This window comes from Gobio gobio, assembly GCF_949357685.1.
Source record: "Gobio gobio genome assembly, chromosome: 7".
NCBI classification, from domain to species: domain Eukaryota; kingdom Metazoa; phylum Chordata; class Actinopteri; order Cypriniformes; family Gobionidae; genus Gobio; species Gobio gobio.
The window spans coordinates 28,029,799-28,057,483 of NC_137103.1; the positions used below are offsets into that span (position 1 = coordinate 28,029,799).

The window sequence follows — 27,685 nt, forward strand, 5'->3', positions numbered from 1 at the left end:
CAATGAAGTACGGGCTGTAGAACCCGGACCTCATATCGGCTTGAGGGACCGGCTCTATCGCGTCCTTCGCCAGTAGGACAGTGATCTCCGCCCTGAGCACGGGGGCGTTCGCCTCCACTACAGTCGTGAAGTGAACGCCCCCGAACTTGGGGGGACGCCGGGCAAACTGAATCGCATAGCCGAGTCTGATGGTACGGATGAGCCACCGAGACGGGCTGGGAAGTGCTAGCCAGGCTCCCAGACTCCGAGCAAGGGGGACCATCGGCACCACAGACGTACCCGCAGCGGGGCAGCGAGGCGGAACGCAGGGATCCGGCTCGGACGGCATGGGAGCGGCCCGTAGCGCGATCTGAGTGTGCTGTGCAACACTTACCTGCATCCGCGGAGGGGACGTGCGAGTGTGGGGAGGCCGCTTGTGTGCGTCCCGACAGCCGGCGTCCCCTGCTGGCGAAGGGAGAGGTACTTGAGGGTGGCGAGGCATGGAAGCGTCGACCACCGCCAAGCGCGCTCTCTTGGCACCCAGAGATATTGGAAACTGCTCTTTTATTGATGTTTTGGGTGCCGCTGGCACTGGGACCAGCGGCGGAACAGACAAACAAAAGATTTTCCCCCGGCCCTCCTCTGGGGGAAGGAGTGGTGCTGCAGCCCTCTCCCTCAGAGCAGTTTCCTCCATCTCTGGGCGGCCCGTCTCAGGGTCGCTTGCGACGACGCTTGCCACCTGGCTTGGCAGCGGCCTGAGCGGGCTGGACATCCTTCCCACGGCCGGCCCCACGCCATCGGCTGGTGGAAGGCTGCTGCGGTGCCTTGGTGGGGGCGGAGGCGGCGGCGGGTGGACGTCCTCGGCGACGAGTAGTCGGAGGCGCTGCCGCCAGCGGCGGGGTGGAGGCAGCAGCGGGCCGCCGGGGCAGGATGTGCTTGATCGCCTCCGTCTGATTCTGGGCGGCCGAGAACTGTTGGGCGAAGCTCTCGACCGCGTCACCGAATAACCCAGCTGACGAGATGGGGGAGTCCAGGAACCGATATTTATCGGTCTCCCTCATGTCAGCCAGGTTAAGCCAGAGAGGTCCGTCGCCGTCCGGAGCTCCCGGAGGAGCTCTGGGTCAGGCCTACCCTCGTGCATGTCAAGGAGTGCTTGGGCCTGGTGGACCTGAAGCAACGCCATGCCATGCAAGGCGGACGCAGCCTGCCCGCAGGCCTTGTAAGCCTTCCCGGTCAGACTGGAAGAGAACTTACAGGCCTGGGACGGGAGACGTGGGTCACCGCGCCAGTTAGAGGCGGTCGCCGGACACAGTTGCATCGCAACGGCGCGCTCCACTGGCGGGATCCCCACGTACCCCTTGGCTGGCCCGCCGTCGAGGGTAGTGAGGGGGGAGGAGTCACTCGGCCGGTTTCTGGCAGAAAAAGTTGCCGTCCACGACCTTGTGAGCTCCTCATGCACCTCCGGGAAGAAAGGTGTCGGGGCGGGACGCTGAGAACCAGCGCGACCCACCCCGAGGAACCAATCGTCCAACCTAGAGTGTTCGGGACACGGTGGAGGGTTCCACTCGAGCCCAACCCTTTTGCCGGCCCGGGCAAGCATAGCAGCCATCTCAGGGTCCGGGGCAGCCGTTGCCACTCTCCCAGAGGGAGGCAGTACAGCTGACCCTTCATCCTCTGAGGACTGAAACTCCCCCTCCGATGCAGCGATCGACATCTTTTCGTCCGCTGGAGCTCCAAAAGTCACCACTGGTCTCCCGTGGGAGGGTCCAGCGGGTTCTCTTGGAGGCTCTACCGGCTGCGGAGCTGAGGGATTAGGGGCCTGCGGAGGGTCGCTCGGCGGGTTTGCCCTAAACGTAATCCAAAGAAGCAGGTCCGCCCGGGTTAGGGGCAGCCCTGGTTCGTGGGATGGGTAAGGGGACTCCCCCAGCCCGGAGGTAGGAGAGTCTCGATCTTAGCTCCGAGATAGTCATGTTCCTGCAGTGGGAACATGAACTATCCACAAACGCCGCCTCAGCGTGCTGTGTGCCCAAACACGTGAGACAGCAATTGTGACCGTCAGCAGGGGACTGGGAACGACCGCATCCAGAAACGCACGGGTGGTAAGACATCCTGAAAAGGACGGCACGTCACCCGTGAACTCTTTTTGTGAGGAAACGCTCTGTGCTGAAGCACTCAGGGGGAAACGCGACAGCGCACGGGATTGTGTGCAGCCCGTGCCTGTACTCAAACAGGGAAAACGCCCAATCAGACCAACAGAAATTTGTTGCTGTGAGAACAGCAGTTTTCTCTGTACTACAGAGGCAGCAGATGAGTCTTCCGCGATCCCGCTGGAATGTGCCGTCTCTCCAACACGCGTTTCTCCTCTTCTCCGGTTCCTTTTTTACTCGTTTTCTTGTTGATAGCAGCGAACTCAATATTGAGTGGTCTTCGATTGCCGTGTGGCTCCGAAGTGAATGACAGCGTGCATTCGCTCTTGCTTCCTGTTTATACCCGCGGCGCGGGGCGGAGCGCGAGATGCAAATCTCGCACGCCAATTGTTCATTGGCCGGTTCTAGATAGCTCGAAGCTGATAGGGGCTCCCAGAAGTGATCCCAATTCATCGGTACGTCCGACGTACGTCGAACGTGACCGACTGAATGGGAACAAGTAACTGATCAACACACTAATCGATGGAACAAACAGGGAGCAAGACCAAAAGGCACTCGAGACATCAGATTGTCACGAGCATCACATATTGCCGCAGTAGCATGCTCTACCCCAGACACAAGGATTGCAAACACTAGTTTTCTACCACCAAATATACATCTTGAAAACAGATTTGAAGTGCTAATGAATGTGGGTGAGGAATCCCCAAACGTGATAAATGTGACCGAACACAGATTGAATCAGCCCGCAGCTAACACTAATGCTAACAGGCGCTCAAGGTCAAGCAGACAGCGGCCCTCAGCTCAGAGCGCAGCCGAGCCCAGGACTCTGATAGTGGGCGACTCCACAATCAGAAACATTAGCAGCAGGGATAATACCATATGCTGCCTCCCTCAAGCAACAGTCTCTGATGTAAACAGGGAACTTAAGAACATTCTGATAAACATAAGACTGCAAATCGTCTTATCATTCATGTGGGAAAGAACGATATTCAGAGAGAGGGGTCAGAACTCCTAAAGAGGGATTTCAATGAACTTTTTGACACACTTAGAAAACTGAAAGTTCAGCCGTTCATCAGTGGACCACTTCCAGCAAGAGGAACAAATAGGTTCTCACGGCTACTTGGGCTTAATACATGGCTGCAAAAAACCTGCAACTTGAAGGGAGTGAACTTTATCGACAATTTTAATCTCTTCTGGAGTCAGAGACAACTGTTTACATCAAATGGCCTCCACCCAAACAAACTCGGTGCAATAGTGCTAAAGGACAATATTTATTTTTCCCTTCATCATCCTTCAGCTGTGTGTGCTAACCCACTCAACCTGGATGGCACACACACACCAGTACAGTACGATCACAGGACTTCATTTCAGCATCTGAATGGACATGCGGTTGATACACCCCACAAGGACAATGATAACACCACGCAGCCACAACAACCACTTCTCATGGACATACTCCCAGCTGAGCCCCGCCCTCAGAGCTCACCACGACAGACTGTGACGGATTAGAACTGCTCCAAGTGACACAGATCGAGCCACTAAACAGTAACATTTCAGCCCATACTGTGGAGTCTGTGGAGGAACTGGTAAAAATGGGGACCATCAGGGGTGAGACTGGTGAACTTTTACAACTTATATGTGATATAAGCAATAAGCTGGAAGAAATGTCACTCCTTGAACCAGACAATAACATATCTACAGCATCCCCACTTCTGAGCTTCACAGAGAAAATGGATTTTGTTTATACTGGAACCAGACAATCACACTCGATCGCTGCGAGCCCCCAGATATCAACCAAAGAGCGTCGAGCCCCACAACCACCAAAGACTGTGGGCCCAGCTCGCTCTGCCCCTCCTCCTGTGAGATTTCTTCGGACACAACGCCATGGCACACACCCTCCTCCATCTGCACCAAAAACAACTGATACCAGCTCTCAGTGACGTGTTCTGGGTCCTCGCAACGTCAACAGCAATCTTATCAAATGTTTACAAAACAAGCGCGAACCCAGTGCACCTGTTTCTTTCTCTATTTCTGTTCTGTTACGTGATAGAAAGTCCAAGGCTTTCTCAGGCCGTATGGCAAACCCATCTAATCTGCTGCCTGTTACTTGTCAAACTAAGATTACTGTGGGGGAAAAAATTAAAATGAATACTGTTAAGTTAGCACTTTTAAACATCCGTTCACTTAAAAACAAATCATTTCTAGTCAACGACTTAATATCCACAAACAACCTAGATTTTTTGCTTCTAAATGAAACGTGGCTAGAAGACAGCTGCAGTGCAACAGTCCTCAATGAAACAGCCCCTCCTAACTTTACTTTTATGAGTGTCTGCAGACCAGTCAGAAGGGGTGGGGGGGTCGCTGCTCTATTTAAAGATGTTTATCAATGTAAGCAAGTATCATTCAGTGATTATTTGTCTCTAGAATATCTGGGCATTGTGCTAAAAGGTGCACCACGCATCCTGCTTATCATTATTTATAGGCCTCCGAAATATTCTCCGGCCTTTATTGATGACTTTACAGAGCTGTTATCAGCAATCTCATCTGAGTATGACTGTTTTGCTATTGCTGGGGATTTTAACATTCACATTGACAATGCTGAATCCAGTACAACAAAAGATCTCATGACTGTTCTTAACACTTTTGATTTGACACAACATGTACACGGACCCACACATGATCGTGGACACACTCTAGATTTACTTATCAGTAAGGGTCTAAACATTTCATCGATAGTTATTAAGGATGTGGCACTGTCTGATCATTTCTGTATTTTCTTTGATATATCAATCTCTCCTGCCATTGAAATTAGATCTGTCTCTGTCAAAAAGAGATGCTTAAATGAGAACACTAGTGTGCTGTTTATGAAGGCTATATCTCTAACACCAAGCATATCTGCAGACTCTGTTGATCTTCTCCTTGACTCTTTTAACTCAAAAGTTAAGAGTGTAATTGATGATATTGCTCCTGTGAAAGTCAGAAAAAAGAGTAGCAAACAAAAAGCACCTTGGAGAAACTCAACAGCAGTGCAATTAATGAAAAGACAATGCAGGAAATCTGAACGCATGTGGCGAAAGACGAAACTTATAGTCCATTACAACATTTATAAAAACAGTCTTCGTGCTTTCAATGTGGAACTAGGCAAAGCTAGACAGACCTTCTTTTCAAATATTATAAACAGAAACATAAACAACACACGCACTCTTTTTGCTACTGTAGAGAGACTAACAAACCCCCCGAGTCACATTCCCAGTGAAATGCTCTCAGACAGCAAATGTAGTGAGTTTGCTTCCTTCTTCTCCGAGAAAATCATTAATATCAGAAATGCGATCAGCACATCGTTCAGTTGCTCTGAGGTGTGTCAGATGAGACCACAACCTCATAAAGTTATTATGACTGATTTCGAAGCAATTGATGGTAAAATTTTAGAAGAAATGGTACCTTAAAACATCAACCTGTGCTCTTGACACACTCCCCACTTCTTTTTTCAAAAGTGTGTTTAACTGTTTAGAAGCAGATCTCCTAGAAGGGGTAAACGCCTCACTACTTTCTGGGACTTTTCCAAACTCCCTTAAAACTGCAGTAGTAAAGCCTCTCCTTAAAAAGAGAAATCTGGATAACTCCATACTGAGCAACTACAGACCAATCTCAAATCTCCCCTTCATAGGCAAGATCATTGAAAAAGTTGTTTTCAGTCAGCTGAACAAATTCTTGAACTCAAATGGATACTTTGACAATTTTCAATCTGGTTTCCGACCGCATCACAGCACACTGACAGCGCTCATAAAGATTATAAATGATATTCGCCTCAATACAGATACAGGCAAAACATCAATTCTGGTACTACTGGACCTCAGTGCCGCATTCGACACTGTTGACCACAACATACTTCTTGACAGGCTAGAAAATTGGGTTGGGCTTTCTGGAATGGTCCTCAAATGGTTCAGGTCATACTTAGAAGGGAGAGGTTATTATGTGAGTATAGGTGACCATAAGTCTGAGTGGACATCCATGACATGCGGAGTCCCACAAGGGTCAATTCTTAAACCACTCCTATTCAACCTGTACATGCTGCCACTGAGCCAAATAATGAAAAATAACAAAATGGCTTACCACAGCTATGCTGACGACACCCAGATCTACTTAGCCCTATCACCTAATGACTACAGCCCCATTGACTCTCTATGTAAATGCATTGATGAAGTTAACAGTTGGATGTGCCAAAACTTTCTTCAGTTAAACAAAGACAAAACTGAAATCACTACATTAGGAAACAAAGATGAAATTCTCAAGGTGAACGCATATATTGAGGCTAAAGGTCTAAAATCAAAAAATCAAGTCAGAAATCTTGGTGTGATTTTGGAGTCTGACCTGAGTTTCAGTAGTCATGTCAAAGCAATAACTAAATCAGCTTACTATCATCTAAAAAATATTGCAAGAATTAGAAGCTTTATTTCCAGGCAAGACTTAGAGAAACTCGTTCATGCTTTTATCACCAGCAGGGTGGACTATTGTAATGGTCTTCTCACTGGCCTTCCCAAAAAGACCATTAGAAAGCTGCAGCTCATACAGAACGCTGCTGCCAGGATTCTGAGCAGAACCAGAAAGTATGACCATATCACACCAGTCCTCAGATCTTTACACTGGCTTCCAGTTACATTTAGGATAGATTTTAAAGTACTATTACTTGTATATAAATCACTCAATGACCTAGGACCTAAATACATTGCAGATATGCTGATTAAGTACAAACCCAACAGATCACTCAGATCATCAGGATCAAGTCAATTAGAAATACCAAGGGTTCACTCAAAGCAAGGAGAGTCTGCTTTTAGCTATTATGCCAGCCGTAGTTGGAACCAGCTTCCTGAACAGATCAGATGTGCTCCAACAGTAGCCACTTTCAAATCCAGACTCAAAACACATCTGTTTAGCTGTGCATTTACTGAATGAGCTGTGCCACTGTACATCTGACTGATTGCACCTTATCTTATGCATTTACTCAATGAGCTCTGTGCTTTGTCCGAACTGCTTGCACTTTAATTATGTGTTTCAATTTAACCCTGTTTTATTTTTAGTTTTTAATTATACTTTTTATTTTTTATTATTTTTTATTTTGTTAAGGCTGTCTGGGTGGAAGAGGTTGAGAGACGGGGGAGCGATAAATCAAAATCCCTCCGGTGCGAGGACGATCCGTTTAGATCTGCTCTGACGGATAGATCTGTATAGCCTTGGTGGTAAGAGGAAGGACCGTGTAGATCCGCTCTGACGGTCGAACAAAGTAGAGATAGCCCTGGTGTTCCTGTCCAGGAAGATTTGTCTGTAAGGGTAATGTTTAAATGCACAGTTACCTGACAAATATTTTTTTGAGTACTCCCTCCGGTGCGAGGAAGACCCGTTTAGATCTGCTCTGGCGGGTAAAACATCTAGAGAACGCCCTCAAGTTAGGCCAAGAAGATTTGTCTGTAAGGGTACTGTCTAAACGCACAGTTACCTGACAAATATTTTTAAAGTAAACCTGACTCTCCATTTTCTTCCACCACAGATAGGGGATTTCATCTTTATTTTTATTTCCTTTTAATTCCTATTATAACTGTCATACTATATATATATATTTTTTTTTTTTTCACTTATGACTATTTTAACTTAATTTCTATGTAAAGCACTTTGAATTGCCACTGTGTATGAAGTGTGCTATACAAATAAACTTGCCTTGCCTTGCCTTGCCTTGATATTTCGCTATGTATCGATACTGAAATATCTGAAACAATACAATACTCATTTTCTACAGTATCGATATCAGCTGCGCTCTCCTCTCCTCTCTGACCGACAGCGAGTTAGTATTAGTGTGACCGGTCTGAATCTTGTGCGGGGTTGCACATAACGTTAATTCTACTAATTCCCGCAGATTTCGTGCTCGCATCTGAAGCGCACACACACATACCGTAATAAAGCCGCCTCTGACATACATGTGCAAAAATGAGCTCCTTTTTCCAGTTTATTAAAGGTCAAATACACTCAAAAATGTCTCAATGCCCGTCTTGGTGAGTTTTAACGTAAACATAGTCGTAACCAGCTCACAGGAACAGTGTTTGGGATCCATGCGTGCGTCAGGTCTTAAAGGGACAGAAGTTATTTATTATTCAAACTACAAAAAGACAAACGATCACTTACGAGCACACATATTCTGAATGCCTTCAGCAGAATTCAAATGAGCCATTTTAATCTAGATTAATTCCAGAATTACAGTGAGATTAATCTAGATTAAAAAAATGTATCTATGCCTACCACTAATATATATATATATATATATATATATATATATATATATATATATATATATATATATATATATATATATATATATATATATATATATATATAAATAAAAATTAAAAATCTGTGGCCGGATTCACGAAAATCGAATGTTCTTAAGATATATTTTCGTAAGAATATTCCTAAGTGCAATTCTTGAAAAATTCTTAAGTAGTTCTCAAATATTTTCTCAAGAACATCTTTTTTTTCTTAAGAAGAAAATGCCAGTGTGGTGTTAATTGATTGAAAGGCTGAAAACTGGCTGAATTAAAAAAGCTCAAAGCCCGTCTTTTTGTACTGCCTGTAGATTACAATAGTTATCATAATAAGTGCGCAGACTACTTTCGTTGCAACTAGCTTGATGGGAGATAATCACTCAGCTTCATGTTTTTATTTGTTTTGTGAATCCGGCCCCTGATATGAAATGCGATTCCAATATCTGATTTTTATATATGCGTTTTAGTCTGGACGCTCTGGCTGCTAAAATCTTCAAGGAAGGCTTCAAAGCAAGTCCGAATCCAATGTTAGCTTCACTTCCTGTCTCCTGAGATACCTTCATCTGATCGATTTTTGTAGGCAGCATAGATGTATCCTTCGCTGCCTTTGATCTCCCACAATCCTATGCGTTCCATTCGGTGACAGTTGAGCTAGTAAAAGAAAGATGGCGTCTGAAAGTTGAGGTTGCTGGTCAGTTTATGTGTAAATGTACGTTTTTGAGCAACGTTTTCCAATTGTGATGTCATTTCTAGCGAGAAATTACTTCTGTAGTAATTAAATATTTGTTTAGTTCTCACGAAAGTTTGCACTATTTTGCTGTAGATAATTAAACGCTGCCTCAGAAGTCTGTCCAAAATCATTTTTGTGAAGTGCCTTTGTGCGTGAGGTGCCTTCTGCCTGTCTGCAGAGTCATTGCCTGATGTAGCCGCCGTATTCACACACACGCAAGTATTCATACGGTATGTCCAAAGATTTCGGCAGTGACTACAACATAGTCCAGAACATCACAATATATACACCAGTCTTCAGTTCTGCACCACAACTAGACAGGGTGCTTATTTGGAGAGCGAGATGATACTACTCAATTTTTCATGCATCAGTTTTGAAAGCCATGCTGTTACCAAAGCAGCGCATGCAGTTCGTTATGTCTGGACACACAAAATCTAATTTGATCACTTGATCAAAGTGTCTGCCTAAAAATCTGATTTGCCTGCAGTTTGAACTGATATCTTTTAAAAAAAAATGTGTTATACTTTTATTCAGCAAGGATGCATTGAATTGGTAAAAAAAAAGACATTTACAATCTTACAAAAGATTAAAAAAAAATGCTGTTCTTTTAAACTTTATTCATCAAAGAAACCTAAAAATGTATCACAGTCCTGAAAAATATTTAGCGGCACAACTGTTTTCAACATTGATAACATCGATTTCTGAAGGATCATGTGACACTGAGGACTGGAGTAAAGATTCAGCTTTTCATCACATGAATAAATTACATTTTGAATAAAACAGTTATTTCAGTTATTGCCCAGCAACTTTGCTCAAAAAGTCCCATGTCATCACCTTAAAAGCCTTCTTTCAAAAAATACTGACCTTGAGCTTTTAAATGGTAATGTATATTACATGAAAGTGAAAATGAGTAGTATTAAGCTAGACAAATTTGACATTTAAATATTTCCACTAGTGGTCTCAGAATTTTGGACCCCCATGTATATAGATCTTGGAGTCTAAAAAAGTCCAGCAGAGACTAGCTGAAAATCAAACACTGAAATGTGTTCCTTTTGTTGGTTATGAACGTGTCAAAAACACTGGGTGGCTGTTCAGTGGGTCCCAGCTGCTGCCAGCAGTTCTTATACTGCAAATGTCCAACATGGCCTTGAATCACACAGAGCAAATTTCACATCAAAAGCAACAGACTTCACACACACGCGCCGAATTGACGGTACTCTCTGAGCTGAGGGAGAATGTGGGAAACCTTTTTTACAAGAAGACTGAGCTACATACATCTACTGTCTGGGAGTAAAAATGTATTATAATAATAGCTATTTGGTAACAAAAAAAACCCTTAATTTTCTTTCTGTCCTTCTAACGCTGTTTAAATCGGGTCTATGCTAAAAGAAGAAATGGGACAGGGTAACCACTATTATGATTTACATATTCACATCAGGGCTGTGTTTTGGCTGGTTCTGTGACACAAACAGCTTTAGCCTACAGCGTGTGTGCGACAGCTTACTGTAGTAAACAGCCTCAGCCATTAGTGCTCCAAAGGTGTCAGAAAAATTTCACTCAGTATGTCAGCGCCCTGATTATCTACACTGAAATCCTGCCGGCTGCAGCAAACTCGCCCAAATTTCTCCTGAAGGAGCTTTATATGACCAGTCAGTTTACTAACTGAAATCTTAACTTGCCCCATTGCAAACATGAACTTTATCTGCAAACATAAAAAAAGACAGTCTAAGAGTTAGCATATGTACTCTACTTGTTTATTCTGCTAAATTACAAAACAATTATTCTCCACAAGGTCATTGCCAATGCAGAGTCATGCATTTTTCATACAATGGGCCTTTAAAGAACACAGCTGAATAAATAGATGCTGCATCACATTTCACTCTGCGGCATGATGCAAAGTAATTTTGTCCTTTCTAGTGGCTTCATTACAGTGTAATGTGTTCTTCAGGACACTTCATAACCGAAATGTACTTGGATGGGAAAATGAGGGGTGGCGAATCAAGCAGAGCTTGATGAATTAGATGACATTTCCATGCATCTGAAGGTCGAGTGGTTTGTCAACATCGATGAAACCTTGAGATGAATGACTGGCTGATGTACTGCGAACGTCATTGTTACGGCATTGTCTGCTGCGAGGAAAACACAGAGATGTTTGGATATATATAGTCTATATAAAGTTTGTTGTATTGAAACTGTTGAGTAGAGCTACACATTTAATCATTAAAAGCGATCTCAAACACCCACATGATATTATTCATAAATAACAATGATTTGTCTGTGTCCAAACCTTTGACAAAACCACACTAGAAGATTCGAATCGGTGTTCACGCTTACGCTGAGCCAGAAAGAGCAGTTGTCATGTGTAGGTATTAACAGCTTCAAAAACAGTCTTTTTTAAACACACAGTATAATTATTTTTGTGTTACAAGTATTCAAATTATCCCAGTGCTAGGATAAAAGTTTATAGTTCAAATACACTATATTGCCAAACATTTTGGGACGTCTGCCTTTACATGCACACTCCTTAATCCGTAGGGTTTACATTTTACATTTACATTTACGCATTTGCAGACGTTTTTCTCCAAAGTGACTTACATTGCATTCAAGATACACATTTTACATTTGGTCAGTTCTTGCTTTACCTGGGAATCGAACCCATGACCTTGGCGTTGCTAGCGCCACGCTCTACTGTTTGAGGTTAAATATGGAGGTGGCCCACCCTTTGCAGATATAACACCTTCAACTCTTCTAGGAAGGCTTTCAACAAGGTTAAGAGTGTGTTTATGTGAATTTTTGAAAAATTTTCTAGAAATGCTTTTATGAGGTCAGGCTCTGATGTTGGACGGGAAGGCCTGGCTCGGAGTCTCCGCTCTAATTCATCCCAAAGGTGTTCTGTCGGGTTGAGGTTAGGACCTGTTGGAAGAGGAAGGGGTCATCCCCAAACTGTTCCCACAAAGTTGGGAGCATGGAATAGTCCAAAATGTCTTGGAATGCTGAAGCATTCCTTTCACTGGAACTAAGGAGCCAAGCCCAATCCCTGAAAAACAACCCCAAACTTTACACTTGGCACGATGTAGTCAGGCAAGTACTGTTCTCCCGGCAACCGCCAAACCCAGACTCGTCCATCGGATTGCCAGACAAAGAAGCGTGATTCATCACTCCAGAGAACACGTCTCCACTGCTCTAGAGTCCAATGGTGGCGTGGTTTATACCACTGCATCCGAGGCTTTGCATTGCACATGATGATGTAAGGCTTGGATGCAGCTGCTCGGCCATGGAAACCCATTCCATGAAGCTCTTTACGCACTGTCCATGAGATAATCTGAAGGCCACAGAAAGTTTGGAGGTCTGTAGCCATTGACTCTGCAGAAAGTTGGCGACTTCTGTGCACTGTGCGCCTCAGCATGCGCTCTGTGATTTTACGTGGCTTACCACTTCATGGCTGAGTTGCTGTTGTTCCCAATTACTTCCACTTTGTTATAATACCACTTACAGTTGACCGTGGAATATTTAGTAGTGAGGAAATTTCAAAATTCAAAATTCGGGCTTGGCAGAAGTGCGCATCGAGGGTGCATATCGACCTCAAAGGGGGCGCTCACAAGCACCCTTCTGAGACCTAAAATGACAAATGGGACACCCTGCGGTCTCGTGGACTTAACGGACACACGCACGCAGTGGCCATTGTAAGTCTACAAGACCGAAAGGGCACATGAAGTGTGCCATTTGGGACAGGGTCTATGTGTATAAACACTGATGTCTATGGTAGTGATCAAAATAGAGTATATCACCTTTTGAAAGTAACAGCATGGCTCTTCAAATGGTGATTGCATCGATTACATTGTTACACTAGTAACACTTGGTAACAAGTGACTGTTAAAAAAATTATTCGTCATTAAATCATTCATTCAAGAGATTTGTTCAAAAATGCTGATTCATCCAGTAATGAAACAAGTGAAGTATGTATGAGTGAGTCATAGAATCATTCATTCAAAAAAAATAATAAATAAATAAAAATTTTAAATAGACTGCAGCATTTAACATTTTGTCAGAACCTTGTTTGTTCAGAATCGTAGGAGAAGCGAGATCTCGATTTGAAATGTGATTCTCTATTTATTCAGAATCGTGCAGCTCTATGTTGAGGAAATAATCATTTCGTGTGCATTAACGTGTGCCTAGGGCCTTTGTAGATAGTTAGTTGTCCAAAGTGGCCCATTCTAAGCTCCTCGTTAAAACTCGTTTGTTGCCAGATAATTAGAGTCACACAGGACCATTTTTAGTATCATTTACCACACACAATGGAGCTTATTAGTTCTAACAAATAAACATGCTGAATAAAATTACTAGAGAGTTACTGAGATTATTTCCGGCGAGCTGGATGCAGCTAAATTTACAATACCCACACTAAACATGCTTGCATTTAGAAGCTAAGGGCACTGAAATATGTCCATAAGCCCCATCAAATAAAAACAGTTCTACCAATGGCGCAATAAAAGTCCATAAAGAAGGAAGTGAATGAGAATTAGCTAGAGGTATTTTTGTTAATCCATAAAGCAATTCACAATTCACTGCTGCTCATAGAAAAACAAAAAAACTGAACAAAATGACACTCCCCTCTGGAAGCTTGTGTTCAAAAGCCCACAGCTCTGCTATCTGAGCTAAAGAGAGTGAGGGTGAAGAGGTGCGGCGTTCTGCGCCTGTCTCCTGAGGGAAGGATTAAAGCAAAGGGGTTTGTTGCTCAAAACAGAGACAAACATATTCACTGTTTGTTTCACTAAGATTTAGATTCCTTGTGCGAGCATGAGATGCTCACAGTTTGTTTGACTTTGAGATTTAGATTCATTGTATACAAGCTCTCTATGGGGAGATTTTTGATGAACAGTTGTTAGTGTGTTCACAGTTTTATAGCAGTTTGTTCATTTTATTTATTCACATTATATTGAAGACGGCCATCTCGCAACAGCAGCAGTTATCAATCAGTATTCATTTCAGAAGAAACCTGACAGCTGACTTACACTAAGCTAAGAAGAAGTGTGAGAGGACTTTATTCATAAACTACTCATAAATCAAGCAAGCAATCAAAACAAACAAATACATAAGTACAAATTCTGAATTACTGTTGTCATAGCAATCCAATGAGAATTCAATGCTGATGCTAAATTTGCTATTTGTATTAGACCTGTTTGCACACGGAGTTCCGGGTATCAACACAAATTTTACGAAACAGTACACTCTGCTCCGTAATGTGTGCAAGTGTACAAAACAAACCCCAAAGATCAGCAAAAGGCAGTGCCAAGTGTGTGACATTCGACATAATTCAGAGCACAGGGTAATCGTCCGACCAAGCAGACATGCCAGCCCTTCATGCTCTGCTAGACCGCAGACCAGAATACACTGAGTGACATTTATGTTCTTTTATTTTCCACTTTAATGTTGCCTTACCCTCTCCACAGTGACATTTCCATGCACTAAACAGAACAAAGATTTTCACTTGTGCGATTCATTTGATATTTAAGCATATGCTGCCTTTTCACACAGTAATTAAACCGTGGCAGCGAAGATAGAGGAGAAACATGCATCCATTAACCAGACCAGCCCCGTTCGTGAGGCCTGATTAATTTTTAACATGTATTTGTAGCTGGTTTAATTCTAGGATTTTAGTCTTGTGGAGATTCAAACTCCTTCCTGAGGAAATGTGAATCTTGCTTGACTGACAGCAAAATGATCAGTTGATTTTAGTCAATAATGGCAGCATTTTTGGAAGAAAAATAGTCTTTATTTTAGAGTTCAGTTCTCGCTATTAACTAGTTGGTTATTTGCATGCATATTACTAGTATATTGGCTGTTTATTAGTACTTATAAAGCACATATTAATGCCTTATTCTGCATGTTCTACATACCTTAATCCTATATGCCCAATGCATAAACTTAAACACTACAAAAACGTATTAATAAGCAGTAAATAGTGAAATAGTTAATAGTGAATATGTGTTCCCCATATAAAGTGTTACCGAAAATATGTGATGTGTAAGAAACTTTAGAGTTTTGAGAAGAGTTTACAATTACATAAAATGTTTTTGTTAAGGCATTAGGTGTCATACAATAAAAATTAAGAATACTTTTACAGCATTAATCAATCGTGATATTTTTAAATGTTAAAATGTACATACACCATTTGAAAGTTTGGGATCTGTAAGAATTTTGTAATGTTTAACGTAAAGTCTTTTCAAGGATACATTTATTTAATAAAAAAATACAATAAAAACAGTAAGATTGTGAAAAATAATTACAATTTAAAATGATGGTTTTCTATTTGAATATACAGTCATGACCAGAATTAATGGCACCCCTGCTAAATATGATCAAAGATGGCTGTAAAAATAAATCTGCATTGTTTATCCTTTTGATCTTTCATTAAAAAAAAATCACAAAATTCGAACCTTTCATTGAAGTAAAATAATTGAAAGTGGGGGGAAACTCACATTAAAAACACGTTGGCCATAAATATTGGCACCCTTTTAAGAAATACTTTTTGCAACCTCCTTTTGCCAAGATAAAAGCTCTAAAACTTCTCCTATATTGTCTGATGAGTTTGGAGAACACCTGACAAGAGTTCAGAGCACATTCCTCCATACAGAATCTCTCCAGATCCTCCAGATTCCCAGATCCATGTTGGTGCGTCTTTTCTTCAGTTCACACCACTCATTTTCTATAGGGTTCAGGTCAGGGGATTGGGACATCCATGGCAGAAGCTTAATTTTTTTCTCCGTGACACATTTTTTGGTTGATTTTTATGTTTGTTTTGGATCATTGTCCTGATGGAAGATCCAACCACGGCCCATTATAAGATTTCTAGCAGAGGCCGTCAGGTTTTGATTTTTTATCTGCTGGTATTTACTAGAATCCATGATGCCATGTATCTGAACAAGATGTCCAGGACCTCCAGCAAAAAAATAGGCCAAAAATTTCACAGATCCAGCAGTATATTTAACCGTGGGCATGGGGTACTTTTTATCCTTGTTCGCACCAAAAAGCTCCTGTTTCATCTGACCATAGAATCCAGTCCCTTTTTAAGTTCCAGTCAGGTTTGAAAACTGAATATGCTGGAGTTTGTTTTTGGATGAACGAGGAGAACAACATGTGGGGATGTAGGGGTTGTTTTATTTATTATTTTTTTTTTTTGGGCTTTCTGACCCCAAAACTCAATTCTCCAACTGTGATCACCCTTGGAGAGTCTTTGGCCACTCAAACTCTCCTCTTCGACACATGTCCTCTTCCAGGCAGATTCGTAACATCTTTAGTTGAGGATTTTCAATGCTTTAGCTTTTTTCAGCTTTCTATTTTGTGCTGTAGCTCAACAAACTTTTGCTGTACATCAGAACTATATTCTTTGGTTTTACTTATTGTGATGGGATGATTAAGGGAATTTGGCCTTTGTGTTTCCTCATATTTATACTCCTGTGAAACAAGAAATCATAGCTAAACAATTCCATGTTCCTAGTCACCCTGGTGTGCTAAAAAATGTAAATATTAATGGGAATAAACTTCAGAGATATTTTACACATAAACAATTTTAGGGGTGCCAATAACTGTTTTGGAGAAAAACATTTATTTCATAATGTGAGTCGTCCACCCCCCCCCCCCCCCCCCCCCACCCCCTCCCCCCCCCCCCCACATCAAGATCAAAAGGAAAAACAATGCAGATTTATTATTACAGCCATCTTTGATCATATTTACCAGGGGTGCCAATAATTCTGTCCATTTATTAAAATCACAAAATGTTATTTATTCCTGTGATGGTAAAGCTGAATTTTCATCACCATTACTCCAGTCATTAAAGTTCATGTGCATGTAAAGGCAGGCATCCCTATTGGCAATATAGTGTATGTTAAAAACAGTTGGGCTGCTTAATATTTTGGGGGAAAACCGGGATTTTCAGGATTCTTTGATGAACAGAAAGTGCAAAAGAACAGCACAAGATCAGCCTGCGCCATTCGTAACCGAATTTTGTATTTAATTAAAATATAAATATTTTGTAACATTATACAGTAAATGTCTTTACTGTCACATGATCAATTGAATGCATCCTTGCTGAACAGTAGTAACAATTGATTAAAATTAAATACACTAAATTTGTGAAATCATTTAATTATTTAAAGGATGCTGACATCTAGACTTTAAGAGAGGCTGAAATGAAAGACTGGGGGCTGAACTTCTCGTAAATGTGGCTAGCAACAGCTTTGATTTGTGGCGACGTGTTTGATGTGTAGCTCGGAAACTGGACGCAGAATATCATCGTGCACCCCGATTAAAATCCAGTCAGATACTAAAGACAGACGACCGCTGTGCTCCTCTTCAGGGCTTATCACTTTCTTATTGCCTCTAAGCCACGGGGAAGAGGAAGTTCTGAATGAAAAATAAGCTCAAACTGAATTTCTTGCGGCATGTGTAAACAGCGCGCCAAAGAGTATATCCATCTTGCTGCATTAGAAAAGCGCACTGCATTAGCTTATTTTATTGGCATGCATGCATTTAGCTATATGCAGAAGTGCAAATGTATCCATACGGATGGGTTTCTCCTCATTATCAAACACAGCAGACTTCCCGCCAAAACCAGAAGAACAAGATAATTAGTCATGCCGGGCTAGGGCCTGGGAAGCAATCTGACAGAGGAATATATTGATTTAGGAGGGAGGGTGAAGCAAACAGCTAAAGTTAGGGGTTACTATCAATCTTCTCCTCCAAGTCTATCAGTATATGATGAAGCACGTATGCGCGCTCGCTCACATACACTCGTTCCAACAGCTCGCCGGACAGCTTGTCAGAATGAGACAAATGTAAGTGGGAACTAATGTCTCTGTGGACTCTGGATGGAGTTTACAGCCTCCAAACATTAGGGCCCTGCTTTTTTCTCCAAGTTTAAAGCTATCCCTTGAGCTGTAGACTTTTTGGATGTAGTCGGCTGGCTAAATCGGAGGATGATGAGAGGAATGGTAACACGAAAAAGCCCTCTGAGTGAAACACCGCCTCTGCATTCATAATACAGCGATCAGTCTCAGGTGTGGGTTGTCTTATGGAATGCTGCTGCTGATGTGTTTAGCCTAAAGAGCGCTGATCTATTTGCCGGGGATTCAAATAGGCCCCACTGTGATTGGTTGTGTGTGTATGTGTGTCGCCCCGTCTGCCCTTGTCTCCTTCACACAACCATAAACACTCACAATAGTCCCCACGTCCCCTAAAAGTAGGAATGCCTTGAGGATAAGCATGTTTACAGCTATGCCTCTCACATGCAATTGCGTCTCTGGCGTGCTGAAGGAGAGATAAACTGTTATGCGGGCAGCTGAAGGCTTAGGCTTTGAGTGGAGGATTTTTATGTATCGGTAGTTCAGCGGTTCAATAATCTGTGGAGACCTGCGACAGCGGAACTGGGCGGCTAATTGACGGGCTGTTTGGACAGAGCTGCGGGAACGCGGTCACTTTCACGCTCCCTCAGTCCTGTGTTTCTGTCAGGAAGACGGAAGAAGGAGCGGGGGTAATGCGGAGAAGAGCCAGACGTTGAGCCCGCAGGGGGACCTGATGTCACTCACACAGCACAGAGCTCTCGGGCAGCTCTCGGAGAGAAAGACATCCTACCTCAGGAGCGGAGAGTGCCAGCTCCTCACTAACACAATGGGAAACACCTGTTACTGCCAAAAGCCTTCACATGTCTCGTACCTCAAGCAGACATGACACCGCTCTATCTCCAGAACTTTTGGCTGCTTCTGCAGCTACCATATTGTGCATCACTTTTGTACAACAACTGAACAACAACTAAAATTTTTTTTTTTTTTACATTTTAGTGAATCACAGATGAAAAGAAAATTGTGGGATAAGGAGGATAGCATGTGAGCTCGATTAGAAACAACGTTCCTCACACGAGAACCATGGCTCAATATGTCTAGAGCAAGGAGGTTTATAATTCTTGAAAAATCTATTTGTTAACATGCTCAGTTGGCATATGGTTGCATAGAAGTGCCATGTTTAAGTACCCATGCCAAGAGTCCCATACCCTTCAAGAAAAGAAAAAAAAAAATCACACTTTTAAGAGCCCTCTAAAAATATGTACTTTAATAAAATATTTATAAATATTTCCCCCCCCATAATACATTATAACATTAAAATATTTTGGGTCAGTAAGATTTTAATAGCACTTCATTTTATAGTCCTGCTCTGCATGTACGTGAACTTCATATAGTAATTACAATAATTTTGTAACACTAAACCTAACCTGAACCCATGTAGTTACCTTATATTACTCAGTACATTCTTAGGTAAGTACAATGCAAGTAGACATTTCTTTTTTAAAGAAATTAATACTTTTATTCAGCAATATCACATTGATCAAAAGTTACAGTAAAGACTTTCAAATACTGCACTTTAGAGCTTTCTATTTATCAGATAGTTTAAAAAAATTATACAAATTAAGCAGCACTGTTTTCAAAATTTTAAAATTGTCTGATCAGTGTGTTACCACTGTTGGCGCCTGTTGCCATTGATCAGGGTTTGTTTTCACCTCACTGACCATGTTCAATCAGCATTTGTTGGTGTCTGTTGGGGCAGTGTGTACATGAATTTCATAAAATTCTAAATCCAACTGCCAACTTGTTTGTTGGCGTTTGTCTGTGCGTTGTGAATTGGCCTTAAAGGCTCATGTGACACCAAAGACTGGAGTAATTATGCTGAAAATTCAGCTTTGCCATCACAGGAATAAAGTACTTTTTAAAACATATTAAAATAAATAAACATATTAAATAATAAACAGTATTAATAAACATTCAAATAAAATGAAATAACTGTGAATGGATAAATATGCTTTTTGCTTCCAGATGGTGGAAGCTAGTAATGACCAGCTAAATCTTGACCCCTTGGTCTGGAGCATATGTGCTAACAACTAGGTCACAGTTATGACCACAGGAAAGAAAATTGACTGAAGCAGCAATGCTGCAAAATGTACAAGACAAGACACCTGACATTTGAAAACTCGGAAGTTACTTGTTTTATTAAAGACATGTCACCATACCCCAGGAGCCATTTGCTCACATATTCAGCTCTAGTAAATCTATTAAAGCATGTGCTTCTCAACACTCCTGTTCCAAACTGACCTGACAAATGCTAACAGTGGCTCTATAATAATATCTGCCCTCACCCTGGGTTTTGGATCAATCTAGGTCAGTGTCACTCGGTTATCCCTAGAAATATATGCACAAGGGATCTGTCCTTGCTTAAAACAAAATCGGAAAATGCATCTGCAAACAGAGCAAGCGGAAAAGCAAACACACACAGTGGAGCAGGCTAAAAGAACCAAAGACCTCTACGTACGTGCTGGACTGAGCTAAACACTCACAATCCCCTTCACCACCACAAGCTGCCAGTTAGGTGGAAAGGAAAATTGAAGCACAGCTATTTATATTCAATTATGCCTAAACATCTTATTATGATATCTATTGTGAGCAATTATCATGAGTCAATAACAGCTGAGTGTTTTAATTAAACCCCATGTCGAGGGGAACAGAAAGCAAATAATGCTGCAAATCACACACGCACAAACAAACACACACACACACACACACACATGCGCGTTTTTCTATCATGGTGAGGGCTTTCCAATGACTTCTATTGTTTTTACACCGAATTAATGTTACACCCTAACTCTCACAGAAACCTTTTGGCATTTTTATAATTTTATTAAGACTTTAATTAGTATATTAAGCTAATGTATGCCCATGTTGGGAAATTTGGCTCCCACTGTGTAGTCAACCTGATCTAGGGCTGCATGATTTTGCTCAAATATTATAATTGCAATTTTTAATCACGATTGTTGTCATTTGAGAAAAAGTTATTTTTACATTTAGTCAGTTATTGCACTTTCACATAAGCAAGAATCAAGAGAATGTCAACTCATAAACAGGGTTTATTTGACCTCATCTAGTTTCGTGATTAATAATTGTTAATTTATAGTATTTATCATATAACACAATCTCTACATTAAAACCAGTAAAACCTTAAGAGGCTTTTCTGAAAAGCTTAAACAGTCAATATTAATTCCAATCATTTCATAGTAGCTCAGAGCTTGCGCAAGTACATTTATTCAGTAACCACAATCAGAAACAACATTCATGTATGGATTTATTACAGTTTGTCACTGAGAAAGTTTGCTCACAGATTTAGTAACCGCAAACAGCACTAGTGGCCTTGTGAAGGACCAGACTGGCTGTATTACACTCTCAATTGAACAGAATATCTCAGTAGTTGTTTTCAGAATATCAGCATTTTTTTTTTTTGCAGTGCAGAAAGAGTGTGCATTGTTGCCAGGTTGTGTAGATTAAGTACATCTATTATCTATTTGGAATATCTATTTAAGAGAAAAGCACTATGAAATCTGGCGACCTCAAGCATGAAAGCTTGTGGAGGCTTGTTACTAATGCAAGTTATCAGAAATGTCAATAGAACAAAAAATCTAGATAAATAACCAGAGGGCCAGTATCGCAGATGATTATGCTTAAAGGGTTAGTTCAATGAAAATAATGTCATTAATTACTCACCCTCGTGTCGTTCCAATTTTGCGTAAGACTTTTGTTCGTCTTCAGAACACAAATGAAGATATTTTTAATGAAATCTGAGAGCTTTCTGTCCCTCCATTGGCATCCTACGCAACTACCACATTCAAGCCCCAGAAAGGTAATAAAGACATCATAAAAGTAATCCATGTGACTCCAGTGGTTTAACCTCAATTTTATGGAGTGACACGAGTGGTTTGTTTGCGCAAAAACTTTATTTATATAGCACTCGCATCGCTTCATAAAATTGAGGTTAAACCACTGGAGTCACATGGGTTACTTTTATGATGTCTTTATTACCTGTCTGGGGCTTGAATGTGGTAGTTGCGTAGGCTGTCAATGGATGGACAGAAAGCTCTCAGATTTCATAAAAAATATCTTCATTTGCGTTTCGAAGATGAGCGAATGTCTTATGGGTTTGGAACGGCATGAGGGTGCGTAATTAATGACATTTTTGGGTGAACTAACCCTTTAATTAATCGAAAGAAGCAGAAATAACGGTTATAATACGATTAATATGATGAAATATGATTAGGACCTATTTGATTCAAAGACCTATTCATTTAAAATAAATACAGACTTTGTGAACATTCTAGACTGACGCGATGTTTGTACAATTTTAAATGTGTTATGCATGTCAACTGCAATAAGCTTTCTATGAAGAGGAAATTCTTGTATCCAAAAGAGAGACAAAATGCTACATTAAATTGAATGCAGTTACATAATTCATTTACCTCTATGGGCAAAATGGAAATGCTATTTTTATTAACATCAGCATAAATCAAAGACAATAAATTAAACATTGGTGCTTGGCAACAATTAGAAAATTTCTCTTAGATTCTTTGCCCTTTTATTTGATTATGAAACAGTCTGACGATCCACAATGCAGACATTCAAAAGTACCTCTGTTCTTTTGATATAATGATTATTGTTGAAAGAGCTCTAGGACATGGGGCGTGGGAATGACAAATGAACAGCTCATATTATGAGTGCAATTGCTGAGACCAAGTTGTGAGGCTAAATGCCAGGGATGTGATTGATCGAAAATATACCGTTTTCCCTGCTGATGCAGTCATTAAATAAACGCAGCATCTGGAATCGGCTAGACACGAGCACGCCGTGTGCTCTTTTCCTCAGGCTAGCGATCCGCCCGCACCCAGAGGCCAGCGAGCTCAGCTAAGGTCATCTCTCACACTTCATGCTAAAAATATCAGCTGTTAATACAAAGCTTCCGGGATAGTCGCAGTGATCCCGTTTACTCTTACATCTGCAATCTTGTCACACAGGAAAGGCTAAAGAGATGCTTCTCAAAATTGCTCCTTGTTTTTCTGCCTGGGTTGCGCAGCCCGTGGGATGGAGGAAGTGTCTCGTCATGCGTGGAGACAGCAAGATGCCTGTAACTAATCTAACTGACAGCCTCTCAGACACAGATCACAGGGCTGATGGGAGAGAACGGTGGAGCAGGGAACTTTCCAAGCAGATTAATTTATAAAGAAGTCCTTCTGAGGCTGGCGAGAGCCCCGCGCCTGACATGGGATAGCCCATCCCATCCCATCCCATCCCATCTTCAGAAAGAACTACTTCTTAATATAATTCTAAAAAAAATCTGTCCTCATTTATTAACCCTCAAGTTGTTCCAAACCTGTATGAAACACAAATGGAGAAATTATGAACAATGCACTGTCGATTTTTTTTTCATGCAGTTACAATGTTTGAGAATTGTGGTAAAGAGGACGCAAAAGCATAATTAAGTGTATTAACAAGGTTCGGCAAATTTTTGCAGGCAAAATCCAGTCGTTTTAATATGAATCCACATGACAGCGAAATTAACCATGCAGACTTCAGATTGTGTTCAGGTTTGGTCAAGATGATTCACCCCACTGACCAACAGAAAGCTATTCAATATGCAAGTAATTTCTATTTGAGCTGTGGCACTATTGACAGGAGACAATGGACCTTCTTTTGTCTGCGAAATTTCGCTAATGTGACCACACCTTCAGTCTTTTTAAAAACTATAAAACTTTCTGTAAGGAATTTAAGTTGATATTCAGTCATGAGAATTCCCTCCAAAAGCTGTTAATCACTGCCAATGGAACAGTGAGTCAGAAGAATCAAATCTGACCAGGGGTGCGTTTCCCAAAAGCATCGTTAGCCGACTATGGTCGCAAGTTCCGTCGTTATCAACATAGTTCAACCAGTCGGTGTTTCCCGAAACCATAGTTCCGACGAACATTCGCAAACAGCATCGCAAACTTGTGTGGTTGCAACAACAGCTCTCACCCTGTGGTTAGAAGTATAGTTTCTTGTTTGCATGACATGTGGACTTAATAAATCCTTATCTTGAGCAAAATAAGCAAGCTGACATTTAGTACAATCTATATATTTTATTTCGAATACATACAAATGTAATGTATGTCTTTTCGTTTGTCAAGAGATTTAAAGCACCTTTTTTAAGAGTGCGCATGTGCGGATGTAAAAATAAAGCAAAATAACTGAGAAAACTAAGAATTAGTCCTCATGTCCATAATTTATAGCAAAAAAACCTAGCATAAATTCGATCTCCAAATAATTAATTAAAAGCAGTTATTACTCCATCACCTGCGGTCATTGGTTAATGACCTGTGACGTCATTAACCAATGTGATTGAACAATTCGGGAAACATTCGTGACTAGCTAGTTGATTTCTTCAACGATGCAACACACTATGGTAGTTAAGCAGTGAGTTACGTCGTTGTACGAGAAACGCACCCCTGGTTGGTGAATGAATCACCAACCTGATTCAATAAAAAACAAAAGACCACTCAAAAGAATATTATGTTCATGAATCAGACATTGTTACTTCTCTAATGATCTCCTCAGAACATGTCAAAGAGGCAGAGGGAAAATGATTTTAATTCAATAACGACTTAAATTTTGGTCTGTTCATTCATCTCACAAAGCTATTATGTGGCTCCAGAAGACTCTATATAATGCTTAAGTCATACAGACTATTTTTATGATACTTTTGCATTCTTTTTGAAGTTTGAAAGCTTCATTTCCAATTCAATGGTATTGGACTGAAATAATTTTTTTCAGAATTTTGCCAATTGAGCTCCACAGGGGAAAAAAAGCCAGGTTTGGAACAACATGAGGGTGAGAAAAATTGTCTTTTAATGTCTAATGCAGATAACTGGTGCCACTTGAATTCTTCAACAAACAGCAAGCACAAACAGTGAGGACAACACTTCACATTTACCCGTCACATGTTTTTCTCTTCTCAGCTTTGCTTTTATCTTTCTGCAGAACTGTGGCATTTTCCCTGCCGTGGCCAACAGGGAGAGAGACCATACAGAAGAGGTGAAAGAAAGTAGCAGTGGAAGAGAGAAGCCGAGAGAGTCTCGAGCTGTCACTTCTAATTTCTTGTATCATAAATGGTACTTAGGATCAAACATATGTATCTACCTGAGAGAGAAACCTTGAATAGAAGAGAAGACTAAAGCTCTATGACACATCAAAGGGTCACTCCATGTTATTACCGGGATAAGATGGAGAACGTATCCGTCTCTGGAAGGTAAGGCTGTCCAACACATCCTATTAAGACTTGACAAATTTTCTTTGCCATTACCAAAGCAATATTCATTCATCCATCACTACACATAACTTTAACAAATATGCCATGATGGACACATATAAGACCTTCCAGAGTGGTCTTGAGCGGCTTATGGAATTAGTTTTATTCGTTTTAACCAATTTAGCTAATGCAAAAATCATGTATGATTTCAGACTCTAAATATTTAATTCCAACAGTGACAGGATTGAAATACAACACTGAGGAAACTTCACTCTTGGCATAGGCGGCATGAAAAGTGAGCAAGAGTTTTTACAAAGCAATATAGTTGCCATGTGCTCTGCTCTTTCAGCAGCTGACACTGGTGGAAGTATCAAACATCAGAAAAGTAAATATACAAATGCACCCTGTTCTTCTCCCTTGAGGAGAACAGCTGAATCCCCCGCTGTTGTTGGTACATTATAAGAAATCATGAGTACAGAGAAACAGGACCACTCCTGTGAACACAATGAGGGTAGCGAGCCCGGTCTGTGCCCTATTTACAAAGACTATGTCTAAATGAATAGTCACTACAGGGGAAACCAGAAAAGACAGCATATCTATCCACCTCACAGCTGACACAAAATGTTTTCTCTTGTAAAGATAAATTAAATTTGTTTGCAACACCTGCAGATTCCTGTTTCAACTGAGAACAGAACATTCGGTCCTTAAGTGCAAATAAACTCACTATTCCTGCAAAATGATACAGAAATATGGACATTTATTGCTCTTTACACCTCCATTATGTACTTGATTCTAACTGGCCCAAAGCGGGTTTTGCCATTTCCTTTTCCTCTAAAGTTAACTTTCTAAAGCAAAAGTGTAACTATGAAAAACTTTCCTCAAGCTTACCACTGTAAAGTCTTCGGCCGAGCAGTTCTGCCCGCTGAAGTTGCAGCTCTTCAGCATCTCTTCCAGCTGGTGACCCGTCCGGTTGAAGATGTCCTGCATGTCTGGTGCCGGATACTCCAAATCGGTGGGCTTGTGGCCGTCCTTGTTTTTGGGAGGCAAGCCGGTCAGGTTGGCCAGGTGGTAGATGTCGGCGTCGGTAAGAGCGGAAAAGCGGAAACGGTTGATGTTGCAGATGGTGACAGCGGGGAACACCATCTCCGGGGTGGCCTCCTCGTTCAGCGACGTGACGTGAGGATGCTCCAGGTAGGAGATGGCACACTTTGCCGCCTGGTACAGAAAGAGAGCCAGGGACACCAGAAACGCAAGAGCCCAGAGGGTCTGTCTGACGCCCAGCCGGCCCGACACAAAGATGTGGTTAATCCCATGGAGCGAGGAGGCATTGGCAAAGCCGGCCAGGTCCTTGGCTGGGGGGCTGCAGCTCTCCTCGATCAGGCTCTCTTTGTCCCCATCCTGGTTGCCTTTCTGCTTCTCATCCTCCTCTGCAAATTTGATTTTGCAAACAAATTCGATCGGCATGTGGGCAGCCAGGTCTGCGTTTGGGATGCTTGGATAACAGCTTGGAGCCCCAGTTTCCACTAACTCTCGTTGCTCTAGCGAACAAGATCTCAACTCCAGAAAGAAAAGAAGGGAAAAAAAAGCATGCAGAGCGAGAGCGAGGGCGGCCGTTACTGTCGCGTGCAGTGGAGGGAACTGCCTCTGTCTCTCAGTTCCAGCTCTCCAGTGCTGATGCTCGTGGTGCTGCGCTCAGACTGCTCATCTGAGCACTTGTTCAGCACGCTTACGAGTCCTGCTTACCAGCTGTGATACACCTAGGAAAACAAACAACAATGAAAAAACATACACCAAACCTCTTCTTTGCTTTATAGACACAGATGAAAATGCAGCATTTTGGCTCAAGCTCAAAGAGGCTGGGGGGGCTTCTTAATAATTCATGAGGAAGCAACACTGTGATTATTTCCTCTTCACCGGCACAAGCAGCGGCAACTCAAACACCCCCCGCGCTCTCAGTCCTCTCGCTTTCTCTCTCCGTCTCCCGCTTTCTCTCTCTCTCACACACACACACACACAAGCGCGTACGTATACACTCGCATCCCCCCTCTCGCTCTTTCTCTCACTTAATCCACTTGTTTGAGACGCTTTCTTACCCCTTGTTCACAATAAGTTGCGACCAAAGGCTGCTTCGCTGAACATCCCGGACAAGATGAGAACGTCAGGAGGGTCAGTGGATTTTAATGTCAGCCCCCCACCCATCCACCCACACCTTAGTCCCAGAAGACATTCTAATTACGACAATAATGAGGCATGAGGAGTGAGCGTAAACAGCTCACAACTCTGAACAATCAATCTTCAAGAGAAAAAAGCAAAGAAAAAAGCAAAGAAAAAGGGAAAAAGAGATAGAAAGGATATTGATTGTGCAGAAGCATCAG

General features: G+C 41.8%; 1 protein-coding gene across 1 annotated transcript in view; it reads right to left on the reverse strand.

Moving 5' to 3' along the window:
• asic4a (acid-sensing (proton-gated) ion channel family member 4a) overlaps positions 1-27,455 on the reverse strand; it is a 138,147-nt gene extending 110,692 nt beyond the window's left edge. Inside the window, exon 1 of the mRNA XM_079821095.1 lies at positions 26,199-27,455. Within this exon, the coding sequence (XP_079677221.1) occupies positions 26,199-26,774 (576 nt within the window). The 5' untranslated portion in view covers positions 26,775-27,455. The remainder of the gene's footprint in view (positions 1-26,198) is intronic.
• Between the last annotated feature and the right edge of the window lie 230 nt (positions 27,456-27,685).